At 39.5% G+C, this 14,095-nt stretch overlaps 1 protein-coding gene across 1 annotated transcript in view; it reads right to left on the minus strand.

The window, feature by feature from the left end:
• Positions 1-14,095, minus strand: part of LOC119474704 — a 37,621-nt gene that overhangs the window by 17,574 nt on the left and 5,952 nt on the right. Inside the window, exon 2 of the mRNA XM_037746889.1 lies at positions 13,278-13,607. Coding sequence (XP_037602817.1) covers positions 13,278-13,607 — 330 coding nt within the window. The remainder of the gene's footprint in view (positions 1-13,277; positions 13,608-14,095) is intronic.

Genomic DNA, 14,095 nt, shown 5'->3' on the forward strand with positions numbered 1-14,095 from the left:
AAAGGAAGGAGGATGTAGATGATCGATGATGTAAGTGAGCAGAGTGTGAATAGATGATGTGTTATATGTTCAGAATTGATTTTAAAATTGTACTGATCACTTTTAAAGCATTAAACGGCCTTACCCCAAATTACATCAAGGATCTATTGGCCCGCCTAGGCGTTCCGTTAGATCAACAGACGCAGCTCTGCTGGTTGTTCCCAGATCTCGGCTTGTGACCAAAGGTGACCGGGCCTTTGTGGTTAGAGCCCCCCCGACTATGGAACACTCTGCCTATTGAAATCAGACTCGCTACTTCATTACCATCTTTTAAGTCCCTTCTAAAAACTTTCTTTTACAGGAAAGTGTTTTTGAATAATTAATATGATGCTGTTCCTTTTATCATCCCTCTCTGGACATTTTATTCTGCTTTCTAAAAATGTATTTTATCCCCAGATGTTTCTTGTTTTTATGATCCCTCTGTTGTTTGTATTTTATTCTTTGCTGATTTATTGTTTTTTGTTGTTTTTCTGTTTTGTTGATTTTTATTTTATTTTTTTTAATTCTGAAAAGCACTTTATAACCTTGTTTAGAAAAGTGCTATATAAATAAAGTTTGTTATTATTATATAAGTAGTCAAGTCAGCACACTGACACACTGACAGCTGTTGTTGCCTGTTGGGCTGCAGTTTTCCATGTTATGATTTGAGCATATTTCTTTTGCTAAATGCAGTACCTGTGAGGATTTATGGACAATATATGTCATTGTTTTGTGTTGTTAATTGATTTCCAATAATACATTTATACATATATTTGCATAAAATAAGCATATTTTCCCACTCCCATGTTGATCAGAGTATTAAATACTTGACAAATCTCCCTTTAAGGTACATTTTGAACAGATAAAAAAAAATTGTGAATAATTAGTGATTAATCCAGATTAAGTATTTTAATTGATTGACAGCCCTAATTATAACTTTAATGTGTACGATTTCACAGCATCCATGTTCCCTTTCTGTCTTTTCTTCCTTTGAGTGTGGAGGTGATGTGATGTGATGTGTGTGGGGGTGATCAGAGTCGGCCCGTCCTATATGCTGAATATGTAGTTGCGTAAGGCCCCACAAATCCCTTTTTTCCCTTTAAATTAGGGCTGTCAATCAATTAAGATATTTAATCGCAATTAATCTCATGATTGTCCATAATTAATCATGATTAATCACACATTTATCGGACATTTTGTATCCGTTCAAAATGTACCTTAAAGGGAAATTTGTCAAGTATTTAATACTCTTATCAACATGGGAGTGGACAAATATGCTGCTTTATGCAAATGTATGTATATATTTATTATTGGAAATCACGTCTCTCCTCTTGTCTCTCCTCTTTTCTCCTCTTCTCAGTATGACATCCGGGTATTTTTGGCATACTGTAGATTTTGCTTTTGTTCACATACTACATGCTACATTTTGGCCAAATCAGTACGTACTACTAGTATAGTATGAGGTTGTACTACTAGTATAGTATGAGGTTGTACTACTATTATAGTATGAGGTTGTAATACTAGTATAGTATGAGGTTGTTCTACTAGTATAGTATGAGGTTGTACTACTATTATAGTATGAGGTTGTACTACTATTATAGTATGAGGTTGTACTACTATTATAGTATGAGGTTGTAATACTAGTATAGTATGAGGTTGTTCTACTAGTATAGTATGAGGTTGTACTACTATTACAGTAAGAGGTTGTACTACTAGTATAGTATGAGGTTGTTCTACTAGTATAGTAGGTTAGAATACAGCCTTGGTGTGTGTGATCAGTTTGTTCTCTGATTTAAAGATCAATATAATTGTGTGAATAATAACACATCACGTTTGAAGCAGAGTCCTACCTGAGCTCCACAGCAGCAGCAGCAGCAGCAACAGGTGATCCATGACGTCCAGGTAGACCGTCTGTCTGCTCTGTGTGTGCTGTCCTCACGGGATCTCTGCGTAGTGGAGGAGCTGCAGCTTTACTCATCATTAAGTTGACTTTAGTTTTACAGATATTAACACTCCTCTAATCTGCATTTCTTTGAAACTGATATTTTCATAAGAAGCTGCTGACAGATCACAGATTATAGGACTGTGGTTTCTGTTACCATGACAACCAGAGCAGGCTGAGATGTTCCTATCTGATTAAGCTGTCAGAGTGTCATTTCCAGGTAAATGTGTTAACCTCAGCAGAGAGTCGTTCAGAGGAAACTGAACTACAGCTGCAACTAACCGTTATATTAATAGTTGATGAATCTTTCTATTCTGTTATTCAAGTAAACAATCATTGAGGAACAGGGCTGGACTGGGACAACAAATCCTCCCTGGCATTTTGGCCCAGACCGGCCCCATCACCGGTCATTTGTGCTGTGTGTACCACGTTTTGTTGAAGGCTCTGTTCGAAGAAATCCCTTCAAATGTGGTTGTTTTGCATACTTACCAATCTTGAGTCCTCAAAAATAGGGAGGATTTGAAAACCAAAGTGGGGGTCTGGGGGTCCTCTCCCAGAAAAACTTGAGTTTCAGAGACTTTGTTTCCTGAATTCTGGTGACTTTAAAACAATGAAAACAACAAAATAATAAGTACACTGCAACAGCAATTTTATGTTAAACTTCTAATTTACCTTTAAATCTCAGGAAAGAAAACTGAATAATTCGCCCCTCTGGCATAAACTTTGTGTGTGAATATCTAGCATAAACTAATATTCATCAGTTATAATTCATTTTTTTTGCCCCTTCTGTCCCTTTTTTAGGATTATACATGCTGTACAGTGCCAGAAACAGGTGAAAAAAAATTAATTTGACAGTCTTATTGGACCTATCACATTCAGACTCTGATGGGGGGGGCAGTGCCAGCCCCGGCCCCCACTTTGGCCCCAACTCTGGCAGACACACATAAGCAGACAGAGACACAGACAGACAGACAGACAGACAGACAGACACAGAGAGAGAGATGGATAGTAAACAGCAGAGGATCAGAAGAAGCAGAGAGATGTTCTTCTGATGTGAACAGCCAGGCTTCAGCTTGTGTGGAGATTAATAGTGCGGCGTTATGAATCTCCCAGAGAAGCTGATATGGAGAGGGCAGAGGAGATCCGGCAGCTTGTGAGAAGCTCCGGTACGCATGAAAAAGTCACGGTACGCCATAAGGAGTAAAATGAGTAAAATACTGCATACTGCTACTTACCGGCCCACTTCAAGCACTGCTCATCTCTCATGACATGTTGAGCCAGGCAGCCCAGAACTGCTTACTGCAAACTCTACACTCCCTCCCTCATCTCTCTCCCTCTCCTCCTCACTGTGGCCGCCTGGCACAGAGCGATTGGGCCAGCCCAGTGTCAATTAAGGAAAAGAAATGGGCCGATTTACCTGTTTTATGGGCCCAAAAAAAAAAAAAATAGACACACGTCGGCCCAAAAGGACATTGGCCCACCGGGAAAACGCTCGGTATGCCAGATGGCAAGTCCAGCCCTGCTGTATGTGAATACAGCTCGCCGCCGGGTGATGTTATTAACCCAGAAACGACGGCGTTTAGTTTTCTGACATATCTGGGACTTCCACAACATGTACAAAGCAGCAACAGTGGTTATTTCTTCCATGGTTGATGGAGGAAAGAAAAGTTGTTGGTCCAACTTCGCTCTTGGTGTGAACACAGCTTTACAATTGAGCCACAACACAAAGCTACTCTGCTCTTTTTCATTCCTCATCTAAACGTATTGTGTCTCTCCACCACAGGGTAGTTTGACGAACATCCTCAGAGACAGAAATCAGACAACAAAAAAAGAAACTTTATTGGACGCACCGCTCAAATCGCTTGAAAAAAAGACTTACAGTTGATCTATACGTCCTAAAGTGTCGAAAACACCCACGATGAAGGATGTCTACGTTTAAAGACAAAGACGGTGCTGGATACTGAAAGAGGAAGATGACCCAACGGCCGGGGAGACCCCACAAAACAGCTTCTTTTTAATGTGAGGATCCACATGTCCTCACGTTACTATCTCTATTACTTGTCCTCAATTGATTTATTGAAAGTAAATTAGAAATAAATCCAGTGGACAGCATGAGCAACAGGACAGTCACCTCCAACTTTATCTATAAAATCAGCTGCAGCCTCGTCACTGGAACACTGATAATCCTCCAATGAGCGAGTTTAAACAGACACTCACAGACTTCTACTGAATGATGCCCTTATAAAGAAATGTGTCATCACGTGATGGTGGAAAACTCTTTTCCACATTTAGCGGCAGAGAGAGAATTACACCGCTGCTCTGAGCTATATACATTATATCTGAAGTGAACTTTGATGTCGACACTCTGGGGAAAGCCCCAGAGACAGCTTTTAAAAAGAATAATGTAGCACTTCTCCTTTGAGATAAAAATACAGATAATAATACAGAGATGTATGTTTTATATCTGCATTGTCAAATACTGTTGGCCTTCCAGTGTTTGGTTCAGATTGAGACTCTATTTTAGCAATAAAATATGAATAGTTTGTAACTAAAGAATGAACGGAGGAGGACAGAGTTTGCTTTTCACCTCCAAATAGAACGACTGAATATTTTGTATGAAGTAACGTTTGTGATTGGTTCTTGTTTTAGTGGTTTTAGTTTAGAGCCAATGAAAGAATCTCTCTCATGATTCTGACATTACGTTTGAATCGAGAAGATGAATTAAAGATACTGATATTGAACTTGTGTCTATGAGGCTCGTATGTAAGTTTGGTTTTTGTTGTTTGTCTTGTTTATATATTTGAAACAGTGGACTATCTAAAGTTAACCCTTTATGCGCTGTCAGTCATTTCTCTGAAGAGCGGTGTTTGCCCTCACATTCAACACAGCATGAAATCACCCTCAGCTCAGAATCAAATCTCTGAATGTCCTTTTTTATAACACTGACTGACTGAGCTGCTGTCAGTTTGTTAGAGCAGTTCCACTAAAATGTTTATTGCACATAATCTCAGTTTAAATAGTAAAGATTGGTATGAAGCGTGGACACGTCCGATCAGTGAATGATGATCTCTATCACTCATGATGTGATTGGTCGCACTGATGGAACATAATTCCTATAATATTGTAGATTATGTGTTAATATTTCTGAGTGAGCAGGATGGTGGTGCAGCTGCATAACGGAGTTAGAAAGGGAGTTTTTTATTTAAATCGGATGCATATAATCTGATCGTGTTTTAACAGCATTTCAGTGACTGTGTCTAAATTTACTACATGTGTTGAAGAAATTGAAATTAAGCCACTGAATGCTGTTGAGCCAAGATCCAAATAGATGTTTAAAATCTACTGTATTTTATCTTTTAAATCGCCAAACACATTATTACTGGATCAGATTTTGAGCTTACAATCATGCATCTACATCTTGATCTATATATGTTTTAGATTTTTCATCTTCAGTTGTTGTCCCCTGTGTTTTGTCTCCGTCAGATTAAATGTAATGTAGGCTACAGTCCAATACACAGTCAGATTCACCATTTCATCATCCATTAAGGAAACGTTAGTCTGGTAAAAGATGAACCAATGGACAACACTGATAAAACTTTATTATATTACTGACACTTTCCACTGCTCTGACTTTTGTTTTATAGATAAATATGCACAGTCGGCTACATGCGTTAACATCTTTATGTGGACTGGATTCAAATGGAGGTTGTTCCTTTTCTTTACCTGTTGCCATGGTGAATCGTGGTATCAGAGCTCTATTGATGATGGCTTTTGATGTTCAGCTTTAACCTACTCAGAGTTGATTGATCTGACTCAGATCAGCTGTTCTGGAACTGACAACTCAGGATTAGTAAACTCAGAGTTCAGGTTTAGACTGAAACGGAGCCCAGACAAAACATGAAAATAATACAAGACACAATCCCAACAAATATATATAAAATATATTCAGGAAAGCAGAGAAGTTGTTTAACAGTTTAATGTTCTGTAAATATTCCCATCATATATGACAGGATTATGACAAATCCAGTGACGGACTCAGTGGAAGAAAATATAAAAAAAAAAGGACATCTGCTGCAACAGCTGCTTCATGGAGTGTTTAACCATTTCAATGTCTGTTTCCCAGCAGAGATCTCACACTCTGTAATGGCATCTCAGCTCTGTTCAACAATGTCAAACTCTGGCAGTTTTAGTTTGACTGGTCAGGGTGAATAGGAGGAAAGGCTGCTCTCATTTAGTCACCAGCCCACAGAAACTTGTAAGAGGAAACATGTTCTGCTAACATGTCAGTATTGACTGTGTTTATCACATACAGTTCAAATACAAGTTTGGCATTCAAATAAAATACAGGTACGTGGTCTGTTTTGAACTCACCCCTCATTTGACCTTTCTAATATTGTACAGCTTGCTGTGTTTTTCTGTGTTCAGGGTCACAGGAGGTATTGAATATTCACTCATATATATCATATATATATTCCATATTCACTTGGGATAGGATGTATAGGTGTTGGTTGAAGAGTAGCGACGTTACCTTGGTGTGTCAGTAATAACACTCAGGACGCTCAGATACGGTTGATTCCTCTTTACTGATTTATCTTAACACAACAGCACAGTATTACCACCACAGAGGCTTATAACCATAGATTATAACCACAGAGGCTGAAAAATACAAATTACAGAGCAAGTAAGTAGTCTTCTATTTTTCATCCATTTTTCCCTCCCACCCCCAACAATAAAGGAAATAACCAATATAACACTAATGGAAACAGATACAAGACTTAGAGCAACTGAGCATCTGAGGAGCAGGGGTGAAATATATAAAAAAGGACTTCATGGAGTATTTAACCATTTCCTCACATGTTTTCTCCACTTGTTTGTATTTGTTCCTCTTGTCCTGTGGAGACTTCAGCTGGTCCTCCAGGTCAATGACTGCTTGTTCTATGGAAAAAAAACGTTTTGACTCTAGAGAGAAAACTCACAGAATCGACGCACAGCTCCATCTTCATCCTCACAGAACAGAGGCCTGTACTACGAAGCCAGTTCAACATACCCAGGGTATCTTCTCGTTATCTGGCTTCACTAACCCTAACAAACGAGATCACACTAAGCGGTCCTATGAAGCTGGTTATCAACTAGATAAATTAACCCAGGGTTTCTCTGTCTGGCTGGTGAAGTGAACGGTTGTGATGAGCGTGTACTGCCCTCAAATGGTCACAGAAGGGAATTACAACATCAGGTTTAAAGGGGAGCTACGCCCATTTTCAAAATTCATACATGTTATTCCTATGGTCTAAGAAAGTCCAAAAAAATATTAGTAAACATGAACAACTCTCTCCCAAATCTAAAAAGCTAGAGTGCTAAAACTTGTGATGTCACAGGGGTATAAAGTGTGGAGCTGCTACATAGACAATGAATGGGAGGGATGTTCTAGATCAGCCATTCTCAACCAGTGTGCCGCGGCCCACCGGTGTGCCGCAGAGCGCCATCTAGTGTGCCGCGGAGGCAGTGGTACTAGATTATTTTTTTATTATTATTTAGCAAAGTGAACAGGTAAAACCTAAAGGAGGTAAGATGCCAGCTGCCGTAAAACCAAAGCCTATTGAAGGAGGCTGAGACACGGACGGACACGGGTCTTGTATTGGGTATAACACATGCGCAGTGTAACTGGAGCTGCGGTCGTGCGTTGCGATCGGCTCAATTTCGGCGAGTGCAGAGCAGATATTACTGCGCATGTGCGGTACCCCGAAGGCGCGTTGATTAAGTGTGACCCAACCTCCTTCAATAGGCCTTGTGTAAAAACACCAAACATCATCAGGTAGAGACAAACGTGTTTGCCACTGTTAGCTAGTTAACGTTCTCGGATGCAGTGAGACAAAATGGATCGGTTTTTAAAGCGAAAAAGTAATGTGGGAGACAACCCTGCGCCAGTAAAAGCTCCGAAGCGTGTGGTGAGGAAATATGACCCTGAATACATTAAATTTGGATTGGTAATGGCAGGCAGTGATGCTGAGCCCAAGGCACAATGTGTTGAATGTGGAGAAATCTTGTCAAATGAGGCGCTAAAACCATCGAAGCTCCAGAGACACTTAAACACAAAGCACCCAGGATGTGTCGAGAAGCCAAAAGAATATTTCCTAAGGAAAAGGGACGGGCTTCAGGCACAACAGAAAGTCATCACAACATTAACAACTCAGTCAAAAGCCACTTTGAAAGCTAGCTACATGGTTGCTGCTCGTGTAGCTCGTAGCAAGAAACCCTTTACGATTGCAGAGGAGCTTATTTTGCCAAGCGCTGTGGATATGTGCCGAGAGTTACTGGGGGAAGCCGCTGCAACCAAAATTCAGTCAATACCCCTCTCCAATGACACCGTGAGCAGAAGAATTATTGACATGAGTGATGACATCGAATGCCAACTTCTGGAAGGAATAAAGGCAAGCCCATACTTTGCCATACAGCTGGACGAGTCGACTGACGTTAGCAATGCCGCTTTATTGTTAGTTTTTGTAAGATACTGCAAGGACAGTAATCTTCACGAGGATCTATTTTTTTGCAAGGAGCTTCCAACAAGAACAACGGCAGATAATGTAATGCGCTGCCTTGATGATTACTTCACTGAAAAAGGTCTTGATTGGAAATACTGTACAGGTGTTTGCACAGACGGCGCTGCATCAATGACGGGAAGACATCGTGGTGTTGTAAAACAGATCCAGGAGAGGGCGCCAGACGCCAAGTGGACGCACTGTTTCTTACATCGGGAAAGTCTAGCTACAAAGCAGATGTCACCAGAACTGCATGAAGTCATGAACGTGGCTGTGAAAACTGTTAACTATATTAAGAAAAATGCACTCAACTCAAGGTGTTTTGCTGCTTTGTGTGAAAGACTTGATGCAGATCATTTGCAGCTGTTGTACCACGGTGAAGTAAGGTGGCTTTCAAGGGGACATGTGCTTAATCGCCTTTTTGAACTGAGAGAAGAAGTGCACACATTTCTGGAAGAGCAGCACTCCCCTCTTGCTGAGCATTACACTGATGGTAACTTTTGTGCAACACTGGCCTACTTATCAGATATATTTGACCAGCTCAATATATCAATGCAAGGCAGAAACAGCACAGTGTTTTTGGTTTCAGACAAAATTGAGGGCTTCAAGAAAAAACGTATTCTGTGAACAGAAGAGTCAAGGAGGGACGATTTGACGTGTTTTCACTCCTAAGTGAAACTTTGGAAGCCACTCCTCATGTCAACATATCCAGTGTTATAACCCAGCATTTGACTCAGTTGTCAGGAAAGTTTACAGGCTACTTCCCAGAAGATGCACGAGATGGAAACCTTTGGATTTTGGACCCTTTCTCTGTGGATCCTGCTTCAGAAGACATAGCTCTCTCCACTGTGTTGGAAAATGAACTGATGGAACTATCAGCAGACAGCAGCCTGAAACTTCAGCTCACACAAGTTGACCTTGCTTCATTCTGGATACTGGCTGCCAGTCAATATCCCTCTCTGTCAAAACGGGCAATCAAATTTCTGTTGCCTTTCACCACCACCTATTTATGTGAGTCAGGGTTTTCCATTGTGACTGTCACAAAATCAAAGGCAAGGAACAAACTGAAAGCAACTTTGAATGCTACTCTGCGTGTCAGCCTCTCACCCATCCCACCATGACTTGATCTCATTATTTCCCAGAGGCAAGCCCAAGTGTCTCACAGAGGGTAAGCAGAATATGTATTTTGGTCATTACAGCTGACAGTGGCATAACACATATCTACAGCCCAGTTTATTATATGTTGTATAAACATGTTAGGTTTTTTACTCATTTATTTGGGAAGGTGGTCCTCGGAAATGTTTTGACAATCACAAGTGGGCCTTCAGTTGCAAAAGGTTGAGAACCCCTGATCTAGAACATCTCTCCCAATTCATTGTCTATGGAGCAGCTCCACACTTTATACCCCTGTGACATCACAAGTTTTAGCACTCTAGTTTTTTTGATTTGGGAGAGAGTTGTTCATGTTAACTAGTATTTTTTGGACTTTCTTAGACCATAGGAATAACATGTATGAATTTTGAAAATGGGCGTAGCTCCCCTTTAAACCTAATGTTGTAATTCCCTTCTGTGACCATTTGAGGGCAGTACATGGTCATCACAACCATTCACTTCCCCAGCCACAATAAACACCGAAATACTTTTGCGTCCACTTTCAAAGTAAAACAATTCAAACATACAGCGGCGATTCCGATATGCTGTCCACTCCAGCTGGGGATAGACAGAACATTCACAATGATAGCATGGACATGTTTTATTAGAATAAATGTATTGTCAGTTTGTTCTAGATAAAAGACAATGGCAGTAATGTTAGCTGACCAGACGAAGGTCTCTCCATGAATCACTGCTGATCCTAGTGTTGGCTTTTCCTGCTTCAGCCCCGCTGCTTCAGCCTCCGGGGCTGAAGCAGGAAGAGAAACGTTATTGCCTCCCGACTGCGCCCGCAGGGAGACACCTGCACCTGGTCGAGTTTTGGTCGGAGACGATAACGTAACTCGTTGCGGAGCCCCATCACTTCACAAGACACGGGAAACCTCTGTTGGTCTGGAGGAGCTACAGCAGTTATTTCTGCACAAACGTCCACTGTACATTCACTAGATATTCTCAGAGCTAAACTAACTCTTCTGCAGTGTGGAGTGAGCGCGCATGCACGTCTAGAGGTGGAGCGAAACAGCGAAACAGCGAGAACGCGCGCGGTGTGTGAGTGAAGGCAAGCAGGCAGAGGAGCAGAAACTCTGGCCACACGCGAGCGCACATAGGCGAGCGCACATGGGATCCCGACCCGGTAGATTTATACGTGTAAAAAGTTACAAACAGTCCCTTTAAATACAAAAGTAAGTCAAATTCATAGAAATTAAGTACATTTTTTAAGTGCAAAATTAAGTAAACTCCGTATGTACAAAATTAAGTAAACCCCTTATGTACAAAGTAAAATTGTCGGTGTCTTTGGTTTCAAATTGCGTCGGCTGCTTGGACTCTGGTATACCTGCTTTCAAGTCTAGTTTTCAATGACATCTATTTTTGCAAAATTCTTGATTACAACATTAAGTGATATTCTTATAAAATAAGTAAAACCTTGAATTACAAATTTCTGTAAATTAATAATAATAAATGTTAAGTACAACAAAATTCTTATGAGTTAAGTATATTTGTAAAAAATTAGGTAAATTCCATAAATACAAAAGTAATTAAAATTCATAGAAATTAAGTAAATTCTTTAAGTGCAAAATTAAGCAAAATTCTTTTGAATAAAGAAATTTCAATTATAAAAAGCTAGTTCCTTAACTACAAAATGAATCAAAATTCTTGAGTACAAAAATGAGCCAAATTCTACTGAAATAAAATTAAGTAAAATTCTTATGTAATAAGAAAATTCCTTAATCACAAAATAAGTAAAATTCTTAAAAAAATAAGTACTTAATCATGAATGATTTGCAAAATCCTTTATTACAAGATTAAGAGAAATTCTTATGAAATAAGCAAAATCCTTCATTAGAAAAAAAGTAGTAACAGTAAAATCCTCAATTATACATTTGTGTAAATTTGTTAAGAACAACATTAAGAAAATTCCCAAAGTACAAAATTCGGTAGAAATTTATAGAAATGAAGTACATTGTTTAAGTGCAAAATTAAGTAAACTCCTTATGTACAAAAATGAGCCAAATTCCACTAAAATAATATTAAGTAAAAATGTTATGTAATAAGAAAATTCCTTAATTACAAAATTAAGTAAAATTCTTAAAAAATAAGTACATTACTTAATTATGAAAATTTGAGAAATCCTTGATTACAACATTAAGTGCAATTCTTATTAAATAAGCAAAATCCTTAATTAGAAAAAAAGTAGTAACAGTAAAATCTTCAATTATACATTGGTGTAAATTTGTTAAGTACAACATCAAGAAAATTCACAAAGTACAAAATTCGGTAGAAATTCATAGAAAATAAGTACATTGTTTAAGTGCAAAATTAAGTAAACTCCTTATGTACAAAAATTAGCCAAATTCTACTGAAATAAAATTAAGTAAAAATCATATGTAATAAGAAAATTCCTTAATTACAAAATTAAGTAAAATTCTTAAAAAATAAGTACATTACTTAATTATGAAAATTTGAGAAATCCTTGATTACAACACTAAGTGCAATTCTTATTAAATAAGCAAAATCCTTCATTAGAAAAAAAGTAGTAAAAGTAAAATCTTCAATTATAAATTTGTGTTAATTTGTTATCTACAACATTAAGAAAATTTCCAAAGTACAAAATTTGGTAAATTCCTTAAATACAAAAGTAAGTAAAACTCATAGAAATTAAGTACATTGTTTAAATGCAAAATTAAGTAAACTCCTTATGTACAAAATCAAGCAAAACTCTAATTAAATAAAATTAAGTCAAATTCTTATGAAATAAGAAAATGCCTTAATTATAAAATTAAGTCAATTTGTCGGTGTCTTTGGTTTCAAATTGCGCCGGCTGCTTGGACTCCGGTATACCTGCTTTCTAGTCTAGTTTTCAATAACACATTATGTTTGTGAGGTGTTTTTAGAGATTTACATCTTCAGTAGGAACCAATGGGCTACATACGTTCTGACAGGAAGTCAGAAAGTATGAAAAGACTAACACATTGTTGGTTTTCATGTTGAGAGTAAGACAAATATAGTATATAATGTATTGAATAAATCCAGCCTTCTTGTTTAAAGGGAACATTCATATAAAATGAGCTGTTGGTGGGTTGTGAGTTATAAATCCATCTGGATGTGAGATGAGCTCCTTGGAGGTGCTACTCTGCTCCCTGAGCTCCTTCCTCTTCAGTCGGCCCTCCTTCAGCTGCAGGAACACCCAGGTTATAATAAACCGGCTCAGTGTTCTCCCGTCTGCCCGGCTTCTGCCCTCTGGTGGCCTGGAGACACATGACAGCACACAGATGTGACTTCCTGCATCACTCCTCTCTCTTCACTTCAATAAACACAGACTGAGTGCTTCATGTCAGTCAGTGGTCTGAACAACAGACGTGTGTCAGTACCTTATAGTAGAAGTAAAGGCCAATGTTCGCCAACAGCAGAATCAGCGGCAGGACGACCGCTCTGATGATAAAAGGCCTTAGATCTGATCAAACACATGGACAGTCATCACATCACATCACATCACGAGACCAACATCTCCCATTAAACACAAACTGTAGTGACCTGAAATCTAAAATCACTTCTTCAAAAGTAAAGTTCTTATGAAATTCCTTAAGTACAAAATGAAGTAAAGTTCTTATGAAATGAGACAGTCAGCTTACCTGCGACAGTGAGAGAGATCAGACGGCTCTCAGAGAAGAAGTCGTGAGAAAAAACATAGACGTGATAAACACAGCTGTAGTTTCCTTGGTGGGCGGGCTCTGCAGCAGGAAACAGGAAGTGGGCGGAGTGATTGACAGCTGGCTTGGTGTAGTTGAGTGCTGAGGTGGAGGAGGTGAAGGTGAGCTGGAAGGAGCCTCCTGGGTACTGTGGCTGGATGGAGCAGCTGATGTTGAAGGTGGAGCCCCTGAGCACGTGAAACCCCTGCTGCTGGGCCTCGGAGACCCCGTCCACAGAGGAGGACCCAGAGATGTTGGGCTGAAGCAGCAGGTCTGTAAACACAGAGAGATGATTGGCTGAGAGCTGGGGCACGTTCAGTCTGAAAACAGTGTGCTCTGGTTTGCTACGGTTTCCAGGTTGAACGGCGTGTTTCCTCGAAATGGTGGGTGTGTCAGAGGTGTTACCCAATCAGCAGCGACGTGCACAAACCCTGTCGTACTATAAAGGCAGTGCATTTGCGTAGCACAACAGAGTGTTCAATGCACCACCGTTTCCGTTTAAATGTTTTTCTATGTTTTGTTGATCCTCCGTTCAACAAAATGGACCTGATTTTGTGCCTCCTCGTCTCCTCGATCCTCGATGCTCCGGCTTGTGATCCTGAAATCAATCTCAGCGCTCCATCTTGAAGGACATCCCAATTCCTAAACTACATCTGGAGGAGCGAGGAGGCTTGCCGAAGGAGCTAATAGCGACGATACATCTGTGTGTAGACTTTGCGTAAGTCTTCTCGGTACCCGTGTTTTTTTATGTTTTTTAACAA

The sequence above is a fragment of the Sebastes umbrosus genome, chromosome 16 (assembly GCF_015220745.1).
Source record: "Sebastes umbrosus isolate fSebUmb1 chromosome 16, fSebUmb1.pri, whole genome shotgun sequence".
NCBI lineage: Eukaryota > Metazoa > Chordata > Actinopteri > Perciformes > Sebastidae > Sebastes > Sebastes umbrosus.